The sequence below is a fragment of the Camellia sinensis genome, chromosome 3 (assembly GCF_055761805.1).
Source record: "Camellia sinensis isolate YWXY chromosome 3, ASM5576180v1, whole genome shotgun sequence".
Taxonomy (NCBI): Eukaryota; Viridiplantae; Streptophyta; class Magnoliopsida; order Ericales; family Theaceae; genus Camellia; species Camellia sinensis.
This window is the reverse complement of record NC_138963.1, coordinates 107,936,441-107,961,503: the sequence shown is the minus strand read 5'-3', so window position 1 is coordinate 107,961,503 and position 25,063 is coordinate 107,936,441. Positions and strand designations below refer to the sequence as shown.

The window sequence follows — 25,063 nt, the reverse complement described above, 5'->3', positions numbered from 1 at the left end:
CTTAGCAAATTTGGTCTTCTAGAAGGCTATCTTTTATAATTGTTTTGTCCCCCACGAGCCTTAATCAGATGATAAGTTGCTAGTTGTCCTTTGTGGGCTTCAAGGGATGCGTTTAGGCTTATCATTTTTGGCTCGGGCTATTGTGACTGGGCTCAAATTTTTTCTAAAAACAATACATATAAATTATTAGTCATTACATAATATTAAAATAATTTAGATCATTAAATTATATTGAATATATATTATATACACAAGAAACAAAACACAAAACACAAAATTTTACATTTTTTTTATTCTCACTCATAAATTATAAAGACTGCCATAGCGGCATCTATCTTATATTATATATTATTTGTTTTGGTGTTACTAATGATTTTCTTTATAAAAAAAAATTATAAATAGAGTTTAATTTTAAAAAATAAATAATTTAGCTGCAAAAAAAATTATGTGCAATTCAGACAATTCAGGTCGGCCTTGGATATTCAACTTCATATTATAATTCGAATTTGAATAGATCTCAACATAATTTGAGTTGAGTTTGAACAACTTCGTAACCTACCATATCCAAGTTGCACCCCTACAAAAATGGATAAGGCCATCCAAAATACTCTCTTAGGATTGGGGCTTTTAAGCCTGACTCTACTACTTTCTGATTAAAAAAGCCATGACACTAAACAAAACAAATACTTCTAACCTCAAAACGACCCAACATCCAATGGCAGAGAAACAATTGATAAAGCGCACTCACCAATTGACCAATTGAAAGAATTAAGTTTCTCCTTTCTTGATTCCACAAAATTTCCATAAGAAATAATCACCTTTATATCTTCTGGTCGATTTCCACAAGGTTGGAAACCCTAATTCTGAGTTTGGAGACTTTATTTGTACTTTTCAAACACATTCAGTCAGTCATTTGGGTCACATGCATGTATCATTCGGGTCACATGCATGTAATAAGGTTAAAAGTTAGTTTGGGTTTTTAACTTTTTAGGACAAATTATCTTTTTATTTTTATTTATTTTTATATTTTTTAAAAATAATTAAAAAATTAACTTTTAATCTATTACCTAAAATAAGTGAAAATAAGGGGTTGTTTGGGGTGTCCTAAATAAGTGCACTTTTTGACTTTTTATGAAATATGAGTTGGGTATGGGTTGGGTTTGCAATGATGTGATAGAGAGGTGATGTGACTTAAATAAGATAATGCGACTTAAATAGGATAGTGACTTTTTGACTTTTTAGATTTTTTTAAAGATGCCAAACTTGACCTCATATGACTCACACTTTTTACTAGAGTGGATAGAGACAATATAAATTTTCCGGGTTCAAGATTTTTCTCTTGTGCAATGTCCATATTCCGCCTGAGCGAATCCAAGCATGGGTATATTCTTTTGCTATTTTCCACTTGATTTTCACACCTTTCATCTCCAGTGTGCAATGAACCTACATGACAAGGAAAAATTGTTAACAGACTAAAAATGTACAGGGGAGAGTCTTTTAATGCATAACATTTTGATTTTGATCATAAATTACATCTCACAATTAATTTTATGGATGTTTGGTTGTATGGTTAATTATTTAAATTTTAAAATAACATTTTTTATCATTAAATTAAATTTCAACCGTTATTGAGATTTATACAATCATCACTAATTAAACTAAGATAAAAAATTTAGATAGTAAATAAATAAAATTAAAATTTAAGAATGAGATACAAGAAAGAAAAAAAAGAAAAAAGAAAAAAGATGGAGATAGAAACAAAATTGAATCCATAATAATAAGCATTATATACATGAAAATCTTCCAAATTATTAAGAAGTGTCATTTTGACCTCATAAATTATAAAAGTGTAAAAATAAACTTCTTTGTCACTTAAACTATAAAAATGTACAAATAGACCCTAAATTATAAAAACATATAAATTGGATCCCTCACGGAAGGAGTCAAAGTGAAATAAGCCAATAGTTTGAAAAGTTCATTTGTACGCTTGTATAAATTAGAAGACAAAGTGATACTTTTAAATAGTTTAGGAGTTTCCGTATAAGTAACTCTAATAAGAGCATCCCCATCAAATTATTTAAAATTTTGTTATATTTTAACTCAAAAGTTAATTTTTCTATTTTGGCTATACAATTTCCAACAAACTCTCTATTATTTGCCCATGTTATTTAAATATTATTCTTATTTTAAATTATATTTTATAAACTCAACCCAAGTAACTCTGAAATAATAAAAATATAAATTTTTTTAATGTTTAACTAGTCAAAACTACTGGTTACACTTGTTGAGTCAAAATTGCTAAAACTTAATTAGCTAACTTAGTAGCTAATTAATGGAGTTAAAATTTAGTAATTTATTTATTACTTTAATTAAAAAATATAAACCACTAGTTTGATGAGCTCTAATAATTAGGAGTGTGCGCGGTGCGGTTCGGGCGGTGTGAGAGTAAAATTATAAATCAAATGGCAAGTTGACGAATAAACAAAATGCGATTTGGGCGGCATTTGGCGGATTGACGTATTGAAGAATATTCTAACTAATTATCATACATTTGCATAATATATAACACTAATTTGTATAATATTTTTTAGATATATAACACAAAGTAATTTTATATAATATGTTTCATATATATAACTACTAATTTGTAATAAATTTCATATCTTAAATATCTCACACACTCCTTTTTACATTGATATTTTATTAGAGGTTAAAAAATAAATATATATTAACTATAGCTTAACGGAACGATTCAATTAGTAGATTAAAAATTTTAAAATTTAAAACACGATTAACGATTAAAACAATATAAATTAATATAAATCAGTACGATTTTAATAAATTTGGCGGTATTTTACAGAGTCTTACTAAGGCCAAGTTTGGCTACTGCCAAAAAAGTGCACTTATTTCATCTTTTTATCTTTTTTGGGTCACATCAATCAACATCTCCTCTCTACTTTTTCTACACATAATACAAAAAAAGTCAAAAAGTACACTTATTTAGTCTTCCCAAACTAGGCCTAATAATACAAGTAGAACAAAATGACATAAAAAATCCTTGGCCCCGAGCTGAATAGAGAAGGGGTAGTGTCGGAATTTCAAACAGAAACTTTGCCCGTCTCCTTCTCTCGCTTCCTAGCTGTCTGTCAATCCATCATTTCACACCTCACCGCCGGTCGATACAGAAAACACACACCTCTCATATTTCTCATTCCTATTTCCTCCTCATTCATATATATATTAAAAATAAAAAATAAATTAAAACTAATGAATCGAGCGTGCGACTGAGTAATCAATCACTAGTCAATTCTCATTGATCAAAATCATCCAAAAACATTCGAAGATCTACACCACCACACTCAAAACCCTAAATTTCAATCGAATCGATCTCATATATTATATATATCTACTAGACTAGCTACGTATGTGTGTATGTGTGTGTGAAGGAAGAGTAGTGAGTTGATTGAGCAATGCGCGAATGGCTCAGTACAGACAATCAGGCTGCGATAGGGTCGCTGTCCGAAGCCACGCCAACGGCTCCTCCGATCACGTTTCCATCGGGATTCGTACTTCTCCTCACAAGCCGCACCGCAGCAACCGCCGCCTCAAGAGCCGCAAGCTCTCGATCGGCGGCGTCATTGTGATTCTCTCTCTTGGTTTCGCCGTCTCTGTCCTCGCTTTTATGTATTTCTCCAGAGACACAGGTCAGTAAAACTTTCTTTTCTAATCGATGTGTATGTGTATTTTTTTTTTGTCTATTTGTTTTGAAACCTGAAAGGAATTCAGATTTACAGTTCGTTATTTTTAGGTTCTGTTTGGTTGCTGAGATAATGTGAGAAAATTTAAGAAACTGCTATTTTGAGTCATTAATTTTTGTCAAAAGTGAGGATTCTCAACTTATTCTAATGTAGATTCTTGAATTAGTTGAGTTGTATGCGAGGACAAATTCAATGCTGAACATAGAACATATATCAGTGAAAATTTATGTGAGCGTTTGTGTTTTCTCTTATGGTGTTTCTATGGAACTGAACTCATAATCATGTTTTATGTTGTTTGGTATACCTAATTGGGCGAAAGACTAGGCTTCATTAAAGCGACCTTGGGTTCATGGATTTGGTGAGGATAGGAAAGATAAAATCTGAAGAAAAAAAAAAAAGATTTTTCCTTGTCTGTGGAAATTTTAATTTATAGATGTCATTTCTCCTTCTTTTCATGATTTCTTAGTATTTCACACATTTTTTAAAAAAAAAATTTAAATTTATATATTTTTTTGAACCTAAAGTTGTTTTAAGTAGGAGAGAAATGAAGCATGATGGACAGGGGCGGAGCCAGGATTCCAGTATTGGTCGGGTGAGGACAAGTTTAAACAAGCTCAAATGATTGGGTTAGGACATATTAAAACGGCTTAAATATTGTTAAAGTCAATAAATCATTATTAAAGATAAGCTAATAAATGAATAGAATGCTCTAATTGTTTGTGTTCAAGAATTTGAACTTTAATGATGCAGCACTACAAAAATGCAAATCAAAAGTAATAGCACGATAAAAAAATAGATTTCACATAATTCACCTAGAGCATGAATGGTAATGAATTGCAAATTGCACTATGTGCACAGATTTTTGTAGTTGTATTATACCAATGAGTGAAAGAGGGAAATAGTTAAGCGAAAGAGGGAGAATAGAAAAAAATGAGAGACAAATCTGAGTGAAAAGAGTAAAAAGAATTGCCTACCAATTGAATGAGTGAAAAGGAGAGAGAAATAATTACTTGTTTAAGAAAAAAAATACCTTCCATGTGTATTTAAATATAGTATAATGAGTAAATTTTAAACAAACAGTTTACATTTTTCTCTCTTTCTACTTTGATTTATTTCTTTCATTTTACAATGCTTTTGTGTTAGTTTTAGATAGCGAATTTGACTTTTCTCTATTTTTTGATTTGGTTCAATGTGTCATATTTTTTAGTAATTAAGTTTCTTTTAACCAAGTAAATGATGCGCAGTCTTTAGTAATATAGCTCCTTTTACCACAATAACTTAATGGCAGGAACCTTTGATATCCTACTTGTCATCTAGAATTAGTGTGTGAATGAGGCAACAAAATTCCTACCTCAGGTATGGGAAAGCCCAATCAAGAATGGCCTCCTAAGCTAAGCACCTAGCATTGTGGCAGGGCTGGCCTCTAAACTTTTGGGGCCCTAGGTGAGCTCCAAAGATGGGGCCCTCTGTACATAATCACCAAAATATAATGCATAAAATGATAAATACTCACAATTTATTTTTTTATTTTAAATTTGCTGGTATTGACACAAAGTTTGATTACACATGTAATTACAAAAATTATATACAATCATCCAAGTTAAAATAAGAAGAAAATATCAAAAAAATTTAAAGATATAATAGCAAATAAAAATTGAACTGTAACAAAGTTTCACTTAACATTACTCTTTTCATATTTTTAACTACAAAATTACTAATTAAGCTTACATAATTTAGGTTATCTATACTGTATGCTTTTCAATGGATAACATTTATTTTTGCTCAGGGCTAGGGGATGGAATATCCAAGATTGAGCTTAGGTACTGAGTGTGGCTGACCTTAGGGATCCAGTGTTTTTTCACGCACTAATGACCGTTGCTCTTTAAATGGATAACATTACAAACACACTTACTTTTTTAGGCCTTGGACTTTGGATTGGGCCCTTAATTTGATTAAGGCCTAATAAGAAAAGAAAAAAAATAAAAATTTTGGCGGGCTGGACATTTGGGGCCCTATCTTTTACCAAAATTTTGGTGTCTTTAAGCAGGGGCCTTGCCGGCCTATTCCCAGGGCCAGCCTTGCATTGTAGAGTTAAATTACCCTATAATAAAGTGTTGCAAATGTTTCTGGCGCATATCTGCTTGCTTGAATTTGTCAGCCAGAATTATTGCATGATCTTGATCTTTGGAAGTATTGAATTTAAGCTGAGGATTTACTGTTTATGTGTTGCTGACTGGGTGCAGAAATAGATGGTTATAATGCTCAGGATGATGACTCGAGTGATTCTGATTTTCTCACAAATGTGACACGGACACAGAGGTTTAAAGTCCTTAAATTTGGCCATGGTTCAGTGGCACATGGCCGGGATTCTCGGTATTGGGACAAGGATGATAGGAGAAGAGATGAGGATTATAGCGAGGATGCTTTGGAGCATGCTGAGATGGGCGCTCGGGATGAGTCCATTACTAAGGTTCGTATTTCAAAAAAGGTGAAGAATGGTGCTAAGATGTCTTCTTTTGATGAAGCTAAAGATTCAGATACTAGAGGTGTTGGGCTGTACAATGAAGCTGGTCGTGATGAACTGAAAATGTATGAGGCAGAATATGAGGCCTCTTTGAAGGATGTTGGGGAATCAAGAGAGGAACACAACAACAAAAAACAGCTTCCTAATGATGAACAAGTGGGGATTAAGAATGACGAAGTTGATGTTGATGATGAGTATGATGACGGGATTGATCTGCATGATGCTCAAATGGAAGAATATGATGATTTTAGACTTGACAATGAGGACCATTTGGATGTAGCAAGATCACGTAATATGGATCACCGAGAGTCTTCTGATAAACTTGATACTGGAACCAAAGACCAGAATATTGTGAAGGAGGTGCAGGAAGCCTCCATTGGTACTTCAGACAAACAGTCTACTTTAATCTCTCAACAAACTGATAAAATCAATACAAATTTCAGACATGTCATTGTTCATGAGGATCGATCTGCCAGAAGGTCTACTTCCGAAAGGCGTTCCAAAAAGAAGCCAAGGCGCCGCAAATTTTCTGGTAATTATTTGCAGCTTTCATAATGATCGTAGATATGTTTGCCTATACATATATAAATTCCTGCTTTCACTTCTCTTATAACTGAGTATGGGTTGTGTGTTGTGTTTTCTGGTTAAATGACTTATTCTCATTTGTTTAAATCTCTAAATAAACTAGTTCTTGCTTTTATTACATGTTGGACTTTTGCTACCATAATTACAAGTTCTCTGCTTTTATCTGCTGTTGCCATGTTGCTGCCCGTTTATTGTCTTCCCATTTGTGCCTCGACTTTTTCTTCTCTAGATTATGGATGTTCTTTTGCAAGTTTAACAATGTATGGGTGTTAGTTTAAGAATCTTTGAATTTTCATCAACTTTATAATGCAAATGGATAAAGGATGTTGTACTTGATTTAGTAGTTCTAACAAGTTTTAGTTTATAAATTTGGATAAGTTATCCTATATGTTTTTTGGTTTTAGGGCAAATTACACAAATAGTCCCTATAGTTTAGGGCTTGTATCACTTTGGTCCCTGACTTTTCAATTGTGACATATTTGACCCTAAATTTTGAATCTTGTTCCAAATAAGGACAATTGAATATATAATTAGATTTTTCAAGGATAAAATTGTCAATTTGATAAAATGTAAACTAATTTGACAAAAATAAATGTTAAACAAATATTTTTGAATTTTTAAAAATTATTTATACCTACTAAAAATAAAATTATGTAAAATTAATAAATCTTTTAGACATTTATTTTTTTTTTTTTACCAAATTAATTTTTATTATGTGTTTGGATGATAATCATGTAAAATTAATTTTAAAAAATTAATCATGCAATTTTTATTAATTTTACATAATTTTATCATTGGTGGATAAAAATAATTTTAAAAAAATTTAAAATATTTTTTTGATATTTATTTTGTCAAATTAGTTTATATTTAATCAAATTGACGATTTTACCCTTGAAAAATCTAATAATATTTTCAATTGTCCTTATTTGGAACAAGATTCAAAATTTAGGATCAAATGTGTCACAATTGAAAAGTCAGGTACCAAAGTGACACAAGTCCCAAACTATAGAGACTATTAGTGTAATTAACCCTTGGTTTTATCTTCCCGTCTCTTTCTCTCACCCGTTATACATGGATTTAGATCTTAGGTTGGGGTGCGTTAACCTCTAATTGAAGGATATGCAAACTCAGCAAAAAAAAAATAATAATAAGGCCTCGTTTGGGAACAGGCTAATTTAGTAACTTTTTGACTATTTGGCTAAAAAGGTAGGTAAAAAAAACTTGTATGTTTGGGATGACTTTTTGGCTAATTACGAAAAGATGTGCAAAAAGTAGAGAGAAAAGAGAATCTTTGACTTTTTGGTATGGGTTGTTGGCTTTTTGGCTAATTTAGTAACTTTTTGGCTAATTGGCTAAAATAGCCTCTTGCCAAACGAGGCCTAAGAATAATTAATTTGTTTTAAAATATTTTAATCTATGTTGTGGGTTAGAGGTAATATAGTGCCAAATATGTGCTTTACTCATTTGATAGAATTTTAGCAACAAAAGTAGATTTAATGTTAGTGTTAAATACAATTATATAATAAAGTTGAATTGAAGGATATGATTGCTAAGAGCATATATGATGTAAAGGATCAAACGCATATCCCATGTCCTTATAATCCAAGTGTCAAGTGTCCAACATGGCCATTTGATTTATTTTGAATAGTACATCTACCTTATCTGGTGGCAAATGGCTCACTACTGGGTGTCTTAGTGAAGGTGCACCTCTTAGTTCCAAATTTTTACCTTTGGTCCAAGGGACCAAATCTTTGTGGACACATGATCTATGGTTTCATTGCGGCTATTGCTCCTTTTTCTAGGTTCATTGAAACATGTTTCCATCTTGTTGCATGGCAACATAATTTTGATTATTGGACTTGTAATCCTTTAGTGTTGTTAGTATCTTACAATTCACTAATACATATATTACGATTTGATATTTTTAGAGACAAATCGATACGTATCATCAATAATATCTTAAGTTAAATGTATCTTACGATACATATATGATATGTGATGCATTATAAGATACATGATACATGATGCGATACATACGATACATAAATACTTAAATTTCTTTGTGATTTTGAAAAAAGGTAATTGAACTTATTTGATGTAAATTAATATTGTTAAAAAATTTCATAAACTTAAAATATATATATATATATATATATATTTTTGAGATGAGAAGGGTTTTTTTGTCTATCTTTTTGACAAGTATGGTAGTATTAAATATCTTGTGCTATTGTTTATACTTTTTTACACTGGTTAAAGCTTTAAATTTTCTATTATAGACAAGCTATTTAAGAATTTGAACGTTGTAAACTATACAGTAAAACTTAAATGGTGAGTAAAAATAATATAAAAAATATATTACACAATTACTAAGAATGAGAAAAAATTTTAGGGTAAATTTGATTTGAGGATATAATAACATACTAAAGTTTGTGTCACCCAAGGGACTAGTGGAAGCTTGCCCGGTCGTTAACTTTAAGACCTCTAGGGATTACTTCTCAGCTGTCTAGATACAAGGTAACTTGGGCCCAATTTGGTGGGCTGGTTAAGAGATACCCTGGATTATCGAAAATAAAAAAAAAAAAAACTAAAATGTTGATATCCTTTGTTATAGATATTTTAACCCTACTCTGCCTTTTATATGTATTAAGTATTGAAGCCTATCTTTAATTCATGAAACCTTACTTTTGCAATTTTAAGGATTATACATTGTTTAGTGTTTTGTTTTCACAAATTTTTGCTTATAACTATATTTATTTTTCTACCTACTTTTAAAGACGTTAAAATATCTTACAATACATGATACAATACGAATGCGATTCAGAAAAACAATACACAATACGTATCTCAATTTGACAACTCCTTATTCCTTAGGAATCCTTCTAACAGTGAGCATTTCAGCATGTGTACCTAATTGACTTAATTTTCTGAAAGGACATCTATTACACAACTTTGTTTTATTTATGAAATTGTAATTGTAGATTGTGTCCTCCTAGACTTCATTAATAGCTGCGGCTACAGGTATTTAATCAGTGGAACACAGTGCAATATGATTCCTTATTTTGAACATAGACTTAATCTCTAACTCCTATTTTTATTAAGAATTTTTTATTTGAAAATTTTTCGTATGGTTTAACATTATTGTCATTTAATTTCAGAATCAATATGGTTTAACATTTGAGTTCAATGCACAGTTCAATGAGTTGCATATTTCCATAATCACAGAAAACATGATTTGGCTACCATTGTGTATATAGTTTGCATATATAATTTGCTTTTTATTATATTCTTGATTTGTTGAGTTATATGAGTGTCTCACAATTAGCATAAACATCTTCATATGTGTGGATATTGATTACTATGCGCATATTCTTGGGTGCAACCCCCCCTCCTAATTTGCTTTTTATTATATTCGTGATTTGTTGAGTTAGTGAGTGTCTCACAATTTGCATAAACATCTTCATATGTGTGGATATTGATTACTGTGCATAATTTCTTGGGTGCAACACCCCCTGTACACCTTTGGGTTATTGTTATGTGAATTCCACCAAGTCTAGGGGTCTATAGGGGTATTTCAACAGATCAATTTGGTTGTTCGCTTTTTCTCAATTTCTTTTTTTAAAGCCTGAAATTGGTGATACATAAATATTTCAGGTTCTTGTGAGATGAAGTTTTTGAATTCTACATCACAGCTCGTAGAACCTTTAGAAAGTCGAAAATTTTCAAGATTTTCCTTGCTGTATACAAAAGTAGAAGAGAATTCTGATGGACTAGAACAATGGGAACCCAGATTTGCTGGGCATCAGAGTTTAATGCAACGGGAAGAATCATTTTTTGCACGTGACCAGACAATAAATTGTGGCTTTGTGAAAGGTCCTAAAGGATCCCCAAGTACAGGATTTGACCTGGCAGAAGATGATGCAAAATACATTAATAGTTGCCACATTGCTGTGGTTTCTTGCATCTTTGGAAATTCAGATCGATTGAGATCGCCCATGGGTAAAACGGTACTCATTTTTGTTCTATCCGCTGGTTTACATTACTTTTCCATCTATTTATAGTTCAGTGAAATAATAGCCTTTTCGTTTTCTTCATTTGGCATCTTGTTATCCTTCTTGGGAGATGTCTGAAGTTTTATGTTTGTGTTAAGCTTTTTTATGGTAATCACATTCATACTTGCATAGAGATTTACTTTTCAGTTCCTCTTAATTTTTAGGTCTCTCGTTTGTCGAGGAAAAATGTCTGCTTTGTTATGTTTGTGGATGAAATTACTTTGCGAACTCTTACTTCGGAAGGCCAGATGCCAGATACAATAGGTTTTGTTGGTTTATGGAAGATTGTGGTGGTGAAGAATCTACCTTACACTGACATGCGCAGAGTGGGAAAAATACCGAAATTCTTGCAACACCGACTTTTCCCTTCTGCAAGGTATGTAGACGACTAATTGAAGTAGTGAAATCAGTTACACAGCTTTGTTACTGTAGTTGTTGCTTATAAGACTTTCTTCCAATGAGATTAATTGTGTGTATCATAGATTCTCTTTAAAACTAATCTGATAATGAGTGGCATAAGACAAGTGGAATTGCATGTTTTGGGAGATGATGTTGGCTGCTCTTTCTTTCAATTGTTGTTTTGGCCATAGACTGAATGAAAACAAAAATCTTGTTCCTGTAGATGAGAATGATGTCTAAAGCTTGAATCTGATCTCTATTCTCATTTTGTCTTGTGTTGGTAAGCTAGCCTTAGGAAATTGACATTCTGGTGGGTTTAGGCCACATGGAGCTGTTTAGTTTGGGGTTTTGAAAAGGTATACAGAAGGGTGTGGGGTTTTATATCTGAAGAATTGAAGTTATCAGGTTGTTGGATTTTCAGAATTGTGTTGCTCGAAGGCTTGGAAGGGTCTTATTTCCGGTTTTAAGGATTTAAATGAATGGCCAAAATGTAGGGATTTGTTTTTAGTCTCTTCCCTTCAAGAGTTCAGCAAAATCACCAAACATAATTTCAAAGTGTCCTTGTGTCTCATGTCCATGCCTCTCAGCTCTGTAGAATAGTTGCTTGTAAATAATTTATGGCATTCTATCCAACAGCAATATTGGTAGTTCTAAGCAGTCTGTATGTGCATTGCCTCCTATTATAGGCATTGAATCTTTTTAAATTGTATAAACAAGTAGAGGGCATCAAGATTATCATAAACTTTCAAATATGACCATTCTCTTTGATTCTTCATTAGGAGTGCATCTTTTTATTTTTGAATGTGTCAGGGTTGAAAGTGAACTTAGCAAATTAGTAATATCATTTTATAAGGGAGGTGAAGATATTTGTAGTCAACTTGCTTTGCAAGGCTGGGATTCTTATCTTGGCTTACAGTAGGGCTTGTTTCTCAAGAACAATTTTGTATCATCAGACTCAGTGGTCAAAATGTTTAAGAAGTGATCTGTAGGATGAAAACCACCATTTATTCAAGGGGGAGGGCTTACACATTGAGAGTACTCTTTGAAGCCTTCAGAAGTATTGCGTTTGAATTTTTAACACGGAGGGACTACTTGTGAGGGTAGAGATTGGAGGAATTGCGGAGGGACTACTTGTGAGGGTATTTGGGTAAGGTTACAAAAATAGGATGTTGGAGAAGCAGTTTGTATGTGAATACATGCATTTATAATGCGGTACTGAAGCCTGGCGATGTCATCACATAATTATATTAGCAGATTTGCCATTGTCCATTAATAAATAATCTGTTATACCTTGACATGGTAGTTCTTTTAGTAATTCTTAATTTTAGCAATTGTCATTATTGAATTTAGTACCTACTTCCTCGTTGCAGTTCTCATTACCATTGTCCATTAATATACCTGGACCTGGTTCATTGATGCTCTAAAGCTGGTGTAAGTCTGGGAATAAGACAAATAAATTGGATAAACAATGCTTGTCAGTTTAGTCATTTATGTTAGCAACCTGTAGCGGACAACTGTCAAGTTCATTGAGTAGAGACATTCATGTGTAAACTCTTGCATTTTAGTATGAGATTTGGTCTTTGGTAACCCATTCCTTTACTCTGTGTTTGGTTGGGGGATTTGAAGAGCGATTTGGAAAGAGAAAAGGAAAAGTTAGGTGAAATGTGAATAAAATATACTTACATTTCACATAGTTTCACACACTTTTTCCCTTTCTCTTTCCAAATCCCTCCCCAAATTCCCCAACCAAACACACCATTAGTATGATCTACCAAGAACCTTGTTATAGTACAAGTTGCTTATTCATGGAGTAGCGATATGGTTGCTCTCTAGTGACTTGGGCGTCATGAGTTCAAATCACATAAACAGTTTCTCCCTATGCAGGGGTTAGGTTGTATAAATGAGACCCTCCCCAGACCTGGCAATAGTGGGAGTCTCATGCACTGAGACAACCCCCACTGCGCCCCCCCCCCCCCCCCCCCCCCCCCCCCCCCCCCCCCCCCCCTTTTTTTTTTTTCCCTCTTCCTTCAAACAGGCTATAGTGTCTATGCTTAAAATTTTTGCATGCAAAATCTTTTCAGGTATTCTATTTGGCTGGATAGCAAACTACGTCTCCAACTTGACCCTCTACTCATATTGGAATACTTCCTATGGAGAAAAGGTTACGAGTATGCCATTTCCAATCACTATGACCGGCATTGTGTATGGGAAGAAGTGGCCCAAAATAAAAGGCTTAACAAGTACAACCATACTATCATAGATCAACAATTTGCATTCTACCAGGCTGATGGGCTGAAAAGATATGATGCATCAGATCCGAACAAGCTTCTACCGAGCAGTATGATTTTTGTTGCTAAGTTCATTATTGTGAAACTTACAGCTTGAGCATATTTGTTTCCATTCCTAATCTATAACATGTAATCTGTTCCTGTGTTGTTGGCAGATGTACCGGAAGGCTCTTTCATTGTGAGGGCTCACACACCAATGTCAAACTTGTTCTCTTGTCTTTGGTTTAATGAGGTAGATAGGTTTACTCCTCGTGATCAGCTAAGTTTTGCATATACATACCGCAAGTTGAGAAGGATAAATCCTGAAAAACCTTTCTATCTCAATATGTTCAAGGTGAGAAATCTTGTAAATTAAGCTTTTACAGCCTATGAATTGAAACCTAACGCTAGCTGTTGAGAAGACTATTTGTTAATTCCCTTACGTTGCAGGACTGTGAGAGGCGAGCCATAGCTAAGTTGTTCCATCACAGGTCAGAGGAGAGGAGAGCAACATTGATCACAATGTGACGAAATAATGTGCTTGTGTTGTTGACATTCACATCGGAAAGAGGTACTTTTTGTTTATATATCTTACTTGACAACAATCTTACTGGTTGATTGAAGGAGGTTTGTCCTGCAAACAAATTGCTGAAGTGGTGGTTGCTTGGATTACAAATTTGTAGATCGGGGGTTGAATTCATAAAATTAGATCAAGCAACCTCAGTTTGCTGGCCCCCTTTTTTTTCTGCAGAAAAAAGATTAGATAAGATTGGAATTAGTGTCGTCTTCATTGTATTAATTACATTTTTCATTCGTTTCATTGGTTGGAGAAAAGACAAACATCCCATACCTAATGATGCTTGGCTGTGGCTCTCTTCTGCTATTATCTATCTCGTGTCAAATAGGTGTCATTTTGTTGTCGGTGAGAGTTTTGAGCTATCTGTCAGAGCTTTTACAATATGTAATTTGGCAATTTGATTTTGGTTGTATCAATCGATGATTGCGTGCCTGCCTGTTGAGAAATGTGATTGGATCTACTACATTGTGACTTGCTATTTGCTGCTGCTACTTACATTCCTTTTATTTATTTATTTTTTTTATCTTTTTGAGATTGGACCCTACCAGCTTGGTGAAACTGACGCCCTGGCCTTCTTGATGGTCATCCTGCTGCTTATTGGGCTGCAGGCTTCGGTGTTTTTGTTTTTTTTTTTTTGTTTTTTTTTTATAAATGTTTGTTTGTTTTTTAATGTTTGTATCAATTAGAAGTGCAACTTGGGCGTGCTCAATCTGAGCAGCTAAGATCAGCCCAAATTTTTTTAGGGCTTCAACAAGATATTTTTGAATTCAATACGGATTTAGATAAAAATTTGAAAGTTTGAATTAAATTTGAACTTAAAAACATTAACCAACCCGAGCAACTCGAAATCTGAATTATATATATAAATATGTCATGTACATATAAATTAGTGGCTATTATATGATATTAAAGTAATTTATATGGTTAAATCATACTGAATATATTATACATATACGTAATACAACACATAATCTTATTTTTTTTTATTCACTCATAAATTGTAAAAATTATTATAGCGGCATCTCTCTTATATTATATAAATTATGTGTTTTCATATTATTAATAATTTTCTTAAAATATATATATATAAATAGAACCTAATGCCAACAAATTAATAATTTAGCTAGAAAAAAAAATGAAATTTATGTACGACTAAGGCAATTCGGGTTTAACTAGGGTGGTATTGGTCAAACAATCTTGGGTTACAATTTAAATTTGGGCAGGCTTGAGTAGGTTTTAAACAACTTAAGTTGAGTTTAAACAATCTCTCAATCCACTTGAGTTGCACTCCTAGTATTAATCATATAATTTTATGAACACTTTATTATTTTATGGAAAATTTACCCATAAGTCTTAGTTTCTGAAAAGTTGAACCATTTAGTTCTAAAAGTTTTCTTTTGCTCCATTTAGTCCCATTTGCACATCAATCTGATGTTCGAAACATTAATCTGATGTTCGAAAGCTAATGTTCGAAACATTAATCTGATGTTCGAAATCTAATGTTCGAAACATTAATTTGATGTTTGAAACATTGTAATGGGACCTTTCAGTCTATAAGAAAACTTTTAGGACTAAACAGTGTATAAGTTATTAATTTAGGATTTATTGGTGCATCCCCCTTATTTTATCTCACGCATAATACAAGTTTAACCATTAATTAATATAATAAAAACGAGAGATAACTTTCTGGTATTGAGCTTGTATTTCACAGGATGTTTTAATTTTTGGATTTGTAATATCACTAGTCATTCTGTCGGTGCCACAGATCTGATATCAAGAATGAGGATGTCGCACGAGAGAAACTTTAAAAATTGAGTCTAATATGCAATTTATTAGAACTTAAAGGGTTGCAATTTCTTTTAATCATTTTATCTGTCGTGGTACTCACTGTAATAGATTTTATTTGATGTATGGGGGAGAAAAAAAGAAAAAGATTGAGAGCTGTAATTGGTGTGTTTTGGAGGAGCTTTAATTGGTGTGGTCTATTTTGTGATATAATGTTTTGTGCTAACTTCTTTTCTTTTCTTTTCTTTTTTTTTCATATTTTTTTTTTTACTTTATCATATCACTAAAGTTTAAATTAAAATTTTAAATTTAGAGCTCCGGATTATTTTCCCTGGAAAAAATTCATTGCAATAATGTCCTAGCATTATCCATTTGAAATATCTCCAATTTAGGTTAGGAATATCTTTTCTATTATATAAATTGCATTTTTTAGTTGATGTGCATCTTGTCACTTTTCTTTTTCTTTCAGAGAATATCCTTCCACTCAGTTACCGTTACAATAATTTTCCTTTATAATTGGTTATCAATTATTTTATTTATTTATTTAGAACAGTTATTCTTTGATGTCATTTATTGATGAATCTCTTTTTTTCTTGTTTATATTCTAGTTAATTTAAATTATTTTTTTATATTTCATTAAGTTTTATAGGTGATATAATTATTAAAATACTCCTAATAATAATAAGGTGAAACGCACATTAATGTTCACGTTAACAATATAAACGTTTCATGATGTGAACATTCACATTATCAACGTGAATATTCATATTATTAAATTTGTTTAATGTGAATGTTCACATCATCAAGTTGCTAAGAGTTCAAAAAATATTTGTAATAGTAAAATTATCTATAAAATACCTGAGCTGTGCTTGAGACCTCCAGTCTCCAACCACCCCCCCACACACACGTGGGGGTTAGTCATTGGATCCAAAAAAAAAAAAAAAAACAGACCCATCACACCCCACTGGGGGCCTTGGGGGTCATCCCCAGTGGGGGTCTGAGGCATTAACCAAAATACCTTAAATATGAAAATTAAGATTTGACGGATCAAATGTTTAAAACAATAGGACTTAATGAAATGGAAAAATATATTATAGACTAATTATGATATAAGTACTTAACATCGAATTTTTTAATAAATTTCTCTATCCTTAATCGTTTTTTTTTTATTAGCAAAAGAAACTCTTTATTGATGATAACATAACAAAATACATTATGGTATACATCAACAAGGAGGGAAGGCAAGAGCAAAAAACATCAAAGCAAAACACAAAACAACAAACCAGTGGAACAGAACTCCAACTCAGACACCAATACTCTAATACAGCAGCAGACTTTTCACCAAGAGCAGAACACTTATAGCAGACCAGCAGACCACCAACTGCAGACCAGACACAAAACCTCCCTAATTACCACCTGCAGCAGCCAAACAAGAAGCCAATTCAGACCAACAACCAATTCAAACAACTACCAAACCACCAGACTTGAGCTACATCTACAACCAAAACAGACTTGATCCTATTCTGACAGCAGCAACCAGGAGAGGTTGAAGAAGTCACTATTCAGACCATTCAAAAATAAGGAAGTTACAATCTAGTTTTGTGGGTCAGACTTATTTATCAAAAAGTTCAATTACATCATATTTTAATATAAATAAATCAAAATTTACAAAGAAAAGTCAAAATATCTCAATTATTTATCACTTTGATGAATTTATCAATATCTTTGCTTGTACGAAATAATTATTTCACAAACACAAAGTATATCTAAAAAGTCTCAAAATTTTCTCATTATTAAAATGATGGGCAAATATATATATATATATATATATTCAAAACTTATTAGTAAATCAATCCAGTTAATAAGTCACTGTTTGGGAAAAAAAAACATATTTTAGTTAGTTTTTTTGGAATTCAGACTTTTTTAGATTGAAACTAAAAAGTTCGTTTGGTAAATTTTTTTTTTTTTTTTTTTGAACTTTTGTGAGAAAAAAAGTGAATTGATTATGATTTAAATGTGACATATTATTTTATTAATTTATTTAACTTATTTTATCTTTTGTGCTTTTTTTAGTCCCAACTGAGATAGCCAAACAAAACCTAAGACCTGCAAGTGCTATACCTGAGCTACTTTCATTAACTATATTATTTTAGAGAAATTATTCATAAACAAAATTTTAATACCAAAAAAAATATATATATATCTCAAATTATATGGTATTGCTATTTTTAAAATTATGGTCCATAATCGTTGGAGTTGTAATAAAATTATAAATCATAATCATAGGTGTCATTTTTGTATACACATTATTTCATAAAGTCTGGGTCTTCTCATCATTTATTGTATGTCAAATAAATGCAAAGACTTACAATATTCATTGAAGAAAATTTATTTACAAATAAAATTTTTACACATAAATCTCATACAAATTGTGACAATTTCATAATCTTGAACTACAATAATAAGTGTTTTAAATTAATTAAATAAATAAACACCCTTCGGAACCATGAATTGGTATATTATCTGTTACCTATATATTTTATTTTAGTTTAGTTTAGTTTTTTAAATTGAACCTACACCCTTTTGATACAGAGATTAATGGGCCAAATGGCATGCAAACTAAGCAAAGTATACAGAACTTAGGTTGTCTCACTTCAAAACAAAAAATTCATAAATATGACTCTTAATTACATACACACACCCAAAAAAAATTTGTATAATTGCTTCGTAAAATTATAATTTTTGAGGTGTTAAACAACAAACTCAAAGCAACTTTGATCACCATGTTCGTTTCTTAATCGAACGTTGAGAATTAAGCGAGAAAAGCTTCTTCAAGACCTTCATGTACACCACCACGACGCTAGACTTCTTGCCGGAAAACACCTGAACACGGCCAAACTCCGCCACCTTCCCCGCCGGTGACATTTCTGAATAATCCAACTTTGACCCATAAGTTCTAGAAATCTCTTCATTCAGGTCCTCCCATAACATGTCCATCTTTTCCTCTCCATCATCTTCTTTTCCCGCCTTCACGCCTCGCTCAACGTACGAAAAACTCTGGCTCTGCTTATTGCCAATTGGTTTTTCTGTCGAGAAACTTTCACAATCTTTATGATGAGAATTTTGTTGTTGTCGTCGTTGTTGTTGGTGGCGAGTGGGGGTGGAAGTAGAAGAAGAGCGGTGCCACAAAGGCGGTGAGCCGATGAAAAGAGGAGGAAAATCGGTGGTTGTTGGGAAGCTGAAGTCTTCTGAAACGGCCATGGTTTTGGTTGATTAGGTCATGGTAAATAAGAGCATTGTGGTATGGGATGGGAATGATAGGGGTATTGTTGTTGTTGTTGGTTGTTTGCTTTTTTTGTTTTCTTCAAATTTTAGGTCAACTGCTTCAACTAGTTATTATTTTCTCTATTATTTCATGGATGTAGTTGGGTGGGTGCCACTAAACTTTTTTGGGAACACAAGGCAAGATTGACAGCCATTGTGCAGTGTTAAGTATTATGAAAAATCGTTTCTAAAAATGATTATGAAAAGTTTGTGATTATTAAATTATATTTAGAATAAAATATTACATATTAATCAAGATAATTTAAGAATTATAACTCTTTCATAATCATTTTCATAAAAAAAATTTTATGATCCCAAATTTTTCTCAATTCCATAAAACTAAAACTTCTTTGGATTTAGAAAAACATATAGCAAGTTTTATAGTTGTAGTCTAGAGGTATCAAAACTAATTTAAATATATTTTAATATAAAAAATGATAATTATTTTTTTTATCTATATCATTAACAAATTATTGGTGAAAAGTAATTTAAGTTTTATGTGAATTAAAATTTTAAAAATTTTAATATAATTATGGGTTGGTTTGGAAAATGGGTTGGTTTTTTAGTTTTTTGACTTTTTTAGCTATTTTAGTCTAGGCTAAAAAACTTAGTTTGAGAAGGACTTTTTGATTTTTTGATTTTTTTGACTTTTTTTTTTTAAAGAAGAGTGTAATGATTATGGGTTGGATGTGATATTTTGTTTGTTGTGGCTAAAATAGCTTATTTTGTCTTTTGTGGTTAGAATAGCTAAAAAAGCCACAAAACCACCTCCCAAACGGTGCCATCAAACTTGTAAAATTTACTTCTTTTTTTTTTTTTTTCAAAATTTAAAGTGGTGTAGTATTTTATCTATGTAAAAAAGGACGAAGTAAAATAAGCAAATAAATATAATTTAAGATAACTCCAACAAGTAAAAGGAAAAATAAAATATTAAGAAATAAATAAATAAATTGAATAAAAAAGATATAAAGATTCTAACCTTAAATATTAAAATAATTGAAATAAAAGATATAATTACTCCTTCCATTCCAAAATATTAGTCTCTTATTCTATTTTTTATTGTCCTAAAATATTAACTCATTTTCAAAAATTAAGGAATAAAATAATATGAATTAAATATTTTGTCCTTTTTTAAATTTTTTAATAATACAAAAAATATGATTATGATAGTTAATATTTTTTTAAAAATATACTAATTTTAGAAAATTAATATTTTAAAAATATAATAAGTGTTTTATTAAAAAAATTAAATTTCTGAAAAAAATTATTATTTTCAAACGGAAAGCCTATAAGTTTTTGGATAAATTGTAAATACACTTCCTGAGGTTTAATTAAAATACGAATCGTCTCTTGTGATTTTGAAAATTACATTTCACTCCGAAAGATTTCTAATTTCATAACAAATCGTCCCTTTTATTAATAAATCATCAAGTCAATTAACAATTTTTAGTAATATTAAAAATATATTTCAATTAATAATTTAAATAATTTTATTATTATATAGAAGAGTAATTATAAATTTTATTTAATTTTATTAGATAAAAAAACTTAATAAAAAAATATTTATAATTTTTCAAATTATAAAAAATAATTTATATTTTAACATATCTCTTACCTCAAAATTTTTCAAATGTAGCAGAGAGAGGACCTACCAGAACGTTCCAGACACAAAGAAAAGAAAAGAAAATATATATAGTGACAAGACATGACATGACATGTGATCTACCGCCGGATTGAACGGCCAAATTATTGCGAAACCCTGGTTTTGTCTTTTCTACAATTTCTCAGTGTTTCCAATAAAATAAAGATTGATAATTTCGTCTGGCAGACTCATTTGGATGATTTTTTGTTTTTTGTTTTTTCTATTTTTATTTTTTGATAATTTAAATTATTTATTTTTTAAAATGTATTAAGTAAATTATATTTATTTAATTAATTTAATTTTTATAGGTATATTTTATTTAATTTATTTTAAAAAATAAATAGCAAGTTATTCACAAGTCATTTTTAAAAAGTATGAGTATTTTATTTAATTCCAAAATCTTTTAAATAAACTCAAAAATCCTATATCCATTTATCTTCTTTTTTCCTACACCTTGTTTCTTCTGTTTATCTTTTTTTTTTTTTTTTTGATATCGGCGACGACGGCGGCAACCACCACCACCACCACCACCACCACGACTACGACCACGCATTTCTTCTCTTCTTTTTTTTTTTTTTTGTCTCTTTTTAATCTACAATCACCGGCGACCAATATTGATTGGGGTTCATGGGCAATCACTGAGTACCAACTCTTTGCTTCATGCTCACCGATGGCAAAAGAGATGGATTTCTGATGAAAAAAATGAGTTTCTGACGAAGAAGATGAGTAGATCCACTCAAATCTAATGTAGATTTACTCAGATCTACATCAGATCTAAGTAGATTTACTTTAGATCTCATTAGATCTAAACTAAAAAATAGTTGTTTGTTTGGGTAAAATTGGGCTGAGACGCTACCTGTTTTCTCTTTTAGGAGGAGGGGGGTTTCAGAGATCTGAGTTCAGAATAGCCAGTGTTCTCCTTCGCTGAAGCAAGGCAGATATCTGATCAGTCAAGTCACCAGTCACATCACCTCCGTTCAGTTCAGCGGATTTATGATGTCACAGAATTCAGAGGAAGTTGTGGTTATGGCAGCCGTACTAAATCAAGGGATCATCTTACAGGGTGAGACTAATGTTGAGATATCACACCCGCCCAGGTCGCCTGCTGCGCGTCCGATTTGGGAACCCCAGATGTTTCAAGCTCGTGAACCCACCACGGAGATTTACTCAGATCTACATCAGATCTAAGTAGATTTACTTTAGATCTCGTTAGATCTAAACTAAAAAATAGTTGTTGGAATACAAGCATCTAATAAGGATAAATACTTAATAGAATCATACTTTAAAACTGTAAAATATTACAGTTTCAAAACTTATTTTTCAATTTGATCAATATTGAAAATTATTTACTTAAACCCTACAAAAATTGAAAATCACTGCATGTTTTTTTCTATTGTTATAATTTGTTGTTCTTAGTTTTTTTTCTTCTTTCGGTTTATCTATATTTAGCACATTTTGTTATGTTTTTTCACTTTAATTTCTCAGTTTATTTTTCTTTTTTCAACAATATTTTAAGTATTCCAGTGAATCTCCAGCGATATTCTTGACGTCCAGCGAACATTTAAGACATTTCGACGACTTTCAATGACATTCAGAATGTTCTGGCGATGCTCTAGTGAATTTGCGATGATATTCCGGCGACTTCCTAGTGATGTTGAACATTCCGACAAGTCTCCGATAACCGTCTGACGGAAGTCTGGCGATGGTGGAATGTAGTAGTGTCTTTAAAAATATATATTTTTTTATAACAATTAAAAATATATAAGATTAATTGATACAAGTATTTTGTTTTGAGACTAGATGGATTTTGAATTTTGTGTATGAGACTTATAAGTAAATTCTCTAAAAATAAATTGTTCGAATTATTAAAATTAAACTCGAAGTGGACCTTATCGAGTGCACAGTAGTGAGCAATTATCTCTCTTGACTTATTAAATTTATGAAAATATTATCGATATTCGATCAAATTTAATTTTTTTTAAATATATTCTAATCGATATATTTAAAAATAATAATAAATTATTAAAATAAGACCCGACGTAGACCTCATCGAACATACAACAGTGAGCAATCACCCCGCCTTTTTTATTATGAAACTTTGTTGTGTGGTTTATTTCTTTCTCATCATAAGACTCTTTCATAAATTATTGGACTAGTGGGCTGGTAATTTCTTCTTTATTATTATTATTATGACTGCCTTAATTAACTAAATTAATTTAAGTTACAACTAAAAAAATATAATCTACTACCCTATAAAGTATAATAAAAAATCTTTTCAATTATAACCAAATATATTTTCTCTTATAATCAAAATAATAATTACAGTATATCGTAACCATTAAAATGAGTCATCACAAACTCTATTTTTTGGTATGTATCCTAAAATTTGTTTGAGGCCCCGTTTGTTTAGGAAATTAGTTGGGATTGGAATTAAGATAGAGGTGGAGTATGTTTGTTTTAAGAGAAGTGGAGGGGACTCCTAATCCCTTGATATTGATGAGGCTTGGAGAGAGTATTTGGATAGAGGCTTGGGACTTGTATTAGAAAAATAGTTCGTTCAATTAATTTTTTTTATTTTTCACATGTTGGCCATTTTTTTTATTTTATATAAAAATAATTTAATAATTCTTACACCAACAATTATTATCAAAACAAACTTAATTTTACTTAATCTCTTCACTATCAATCTTTTTATTAATAAACTTTTTATTATTAATTTCATCGATACGAATCATCCCCATGTTACCTCTAAAAATAAACTGAGCATAATAATAATGAGCTTTCCAAGAAAGGGACTAGTGCACCACTATACCCCAACGCACACGTAACGCCAATTATTCTCAATTACGTCTATTTCATAGATTTGAATATTCTAACGCCCGCTTCACTCTCAAATTTAATTCTCTAATTTCCTCAAATATAAAAATTAAAAAAGTTTTAAAAAAATAACAAAAAATATATACAAAACATGCTTAGTTTAAAAAAGATAGACAAACTGATATACTTTCTTATTTTTTTTTATCTTGGATTGATTTTTTTTTAAAAAAATTCATAAATAATTATTTCTTAATGATGTGTTTGATTGAGAGATTTAGGAACAGATTAGAAAGAAAAAAGAAAAAAGCATATGAAACTATGTAAAATGTAAGTACATTTTAATTATATTTTATCTTCCTTTTCTTTTTCTCAATCTAAATTTTTTTACAAATTCTCTAACTAAACACTGTGTAAATACATTTTTAGTGTACTTCTAAATAATAAATGAATAAAATATTACGAAACAAGTGCCTTATATGGTGGGTTGTCGAGTTTTTAGTAAACTTTTCGTACCATTTTTTTTTCCTTTTCTAAAAGGAAATAATTTTAGTTAACTTCTCTAACCATTCCCTTTTTTCTTTTTTGGTAAACCCTTTTTTTTTTTTTTTTGGCATCCACTCTTCTGTTCTCTGACCATTCAGGTAGGGATTAACAAATACTTTTTAAATAGTTTTTTCTTTTTTTTTTTTTTTACTTTTTTAGATGGAAAAAATATATACATATATAGTTAAAAGAACTTGTACATTTAACTAGTGTTTTTTTTATTATTATTATTAAAAGAAGTAACTGAGAAAGCTCTTGCCAAAATAAGTCAAAAAGGGCAACGAGAAAGTATTCTTTTTTGTCAACTATGCTTTTTTTGAGTGTTTTTTTTTTTTAAATTAATTTAATTTTGTCTTCAATAATTTTTTTTTTTTTTGTAAAAATTATGTCAAATTTCTTTAATTTTTAGATCCGTCTCAACTAAAAGTTCGTTTAAATTAAAAATAATATCTAAAGTTTTTTTGACAAATATTTTTGCTAATTTTAATCTTTAGTGATTTTTTTAAAAAAATTAACTCAATTTCTATTAAGAAAAATTACCGATAAATTTTATTATAAATTGTTTCAAAAATAGTTCACCTCTTCATAATAGTATATTTTATTCCAATTTTATCCTTCTCCTTAAAATATGAATTTATAAGTTCATAAACAAATTTAATTTATTTAAAATTTTATAATAAAAGATTCTCAGTTGTTGAAATAAAATATCTTCTAATAAATAAAAATAAAAATATAAGATTCATTAATTATCTTAGGCATTGAGAATATATAATCATAACTTCATTGATGAATT

General features: G+C 30.8%; 2 protein-coding genes across 2 annotated transcripts; one reads left to right on the top strand and one right to left on the bottom strand.

Annotated features, from left to right (window-relative positions):
• The first annotated feature begins 3,034 nt into the window (after positions 1 to 3,034).
• Positions 3,035 to 14,575, top strand: LOC114274821 (uncharacterized). Its single transcript, XM_028216796.2, has 7 exons — positions 3,035 to 3,704; positions 6,002 to 6,814; positions 10,519 to 10,871; positions 11,081 to 11,292; positions 13,397 to 13,653; positions 13,759 to 13,937; positions 14,033 to 14,575. Exons 1-7 carry the CDS (start codon positions 3,479 to 3,481, stop codon positions 14,108 to 14,110), a joined length of 2,118 nt encoding a protein of 705 aa, XP_028072597.2. The 5' UTR covers positions 3,035 to 3,478; the 3' UTR covers positions 14,111 to 14,575.
• A 2,621-nt stretch (positions 14,576 to 17,196) lies between these two features.
• On the bottom strand, positions 17,197 to 19,333 carry LOC114274874 (uncharacterized). The gene is made up of 2 exons (XM_028216859.2): positions 18,727 to 19,333; positions 17,197 to 17,360 (listed from the first exon to the last, which is right to left on the bottom strand). Exons 1-2 carry the CDS (start codon positions 19,203 to 19,205, stop codon positions 17,354 to 17,356), a joined length of 486 nt encoding a protein of 161 aa, XP_028072660.2. The 5' UTR covers positions 19,206 to 19,333; the 3' UTR covers positions 17,197 to 17,353.
• Positions 19,334 to 25,063: the final 5,730 nt, after the last annotated feature.

What these genes read in the sequence shown, in the direction of transcription:
- LOC114274821 (XM_028216796.2), top strand. Translation starts at nt 3,479, where the DNA reads ATGGCTCAGTACAGACAATCAGGCTGCGATAGGGTCGCTGTCCGAAGC. An exon ending in CGACTTTTCCCTTCTGCAAG is followed by an intron (nt 11,293 to 13,396) that starts GTATGTAGACGA and finishes AAATCTTTTCAG; the next exon opens with GTATTCTATTTGGCTGGATA. An exon ending in GAACAAGCTTCTACCGAGCA is followed by an intron (nt 13,654 to 13,758) that starts GTATGATTTTTG and finishes TGTTGTTGGCAG; the next exon opens with ATGTACCGGAAGGCTCTTTC.
- LOC114274874 (XM_028216859.2), bottom strand. Translation starts at nt 19,205, where the DNA reads ATGGCCGTTTCAGAAGACTTCAGCTTCCCAACAACCACCGATTTTCCT.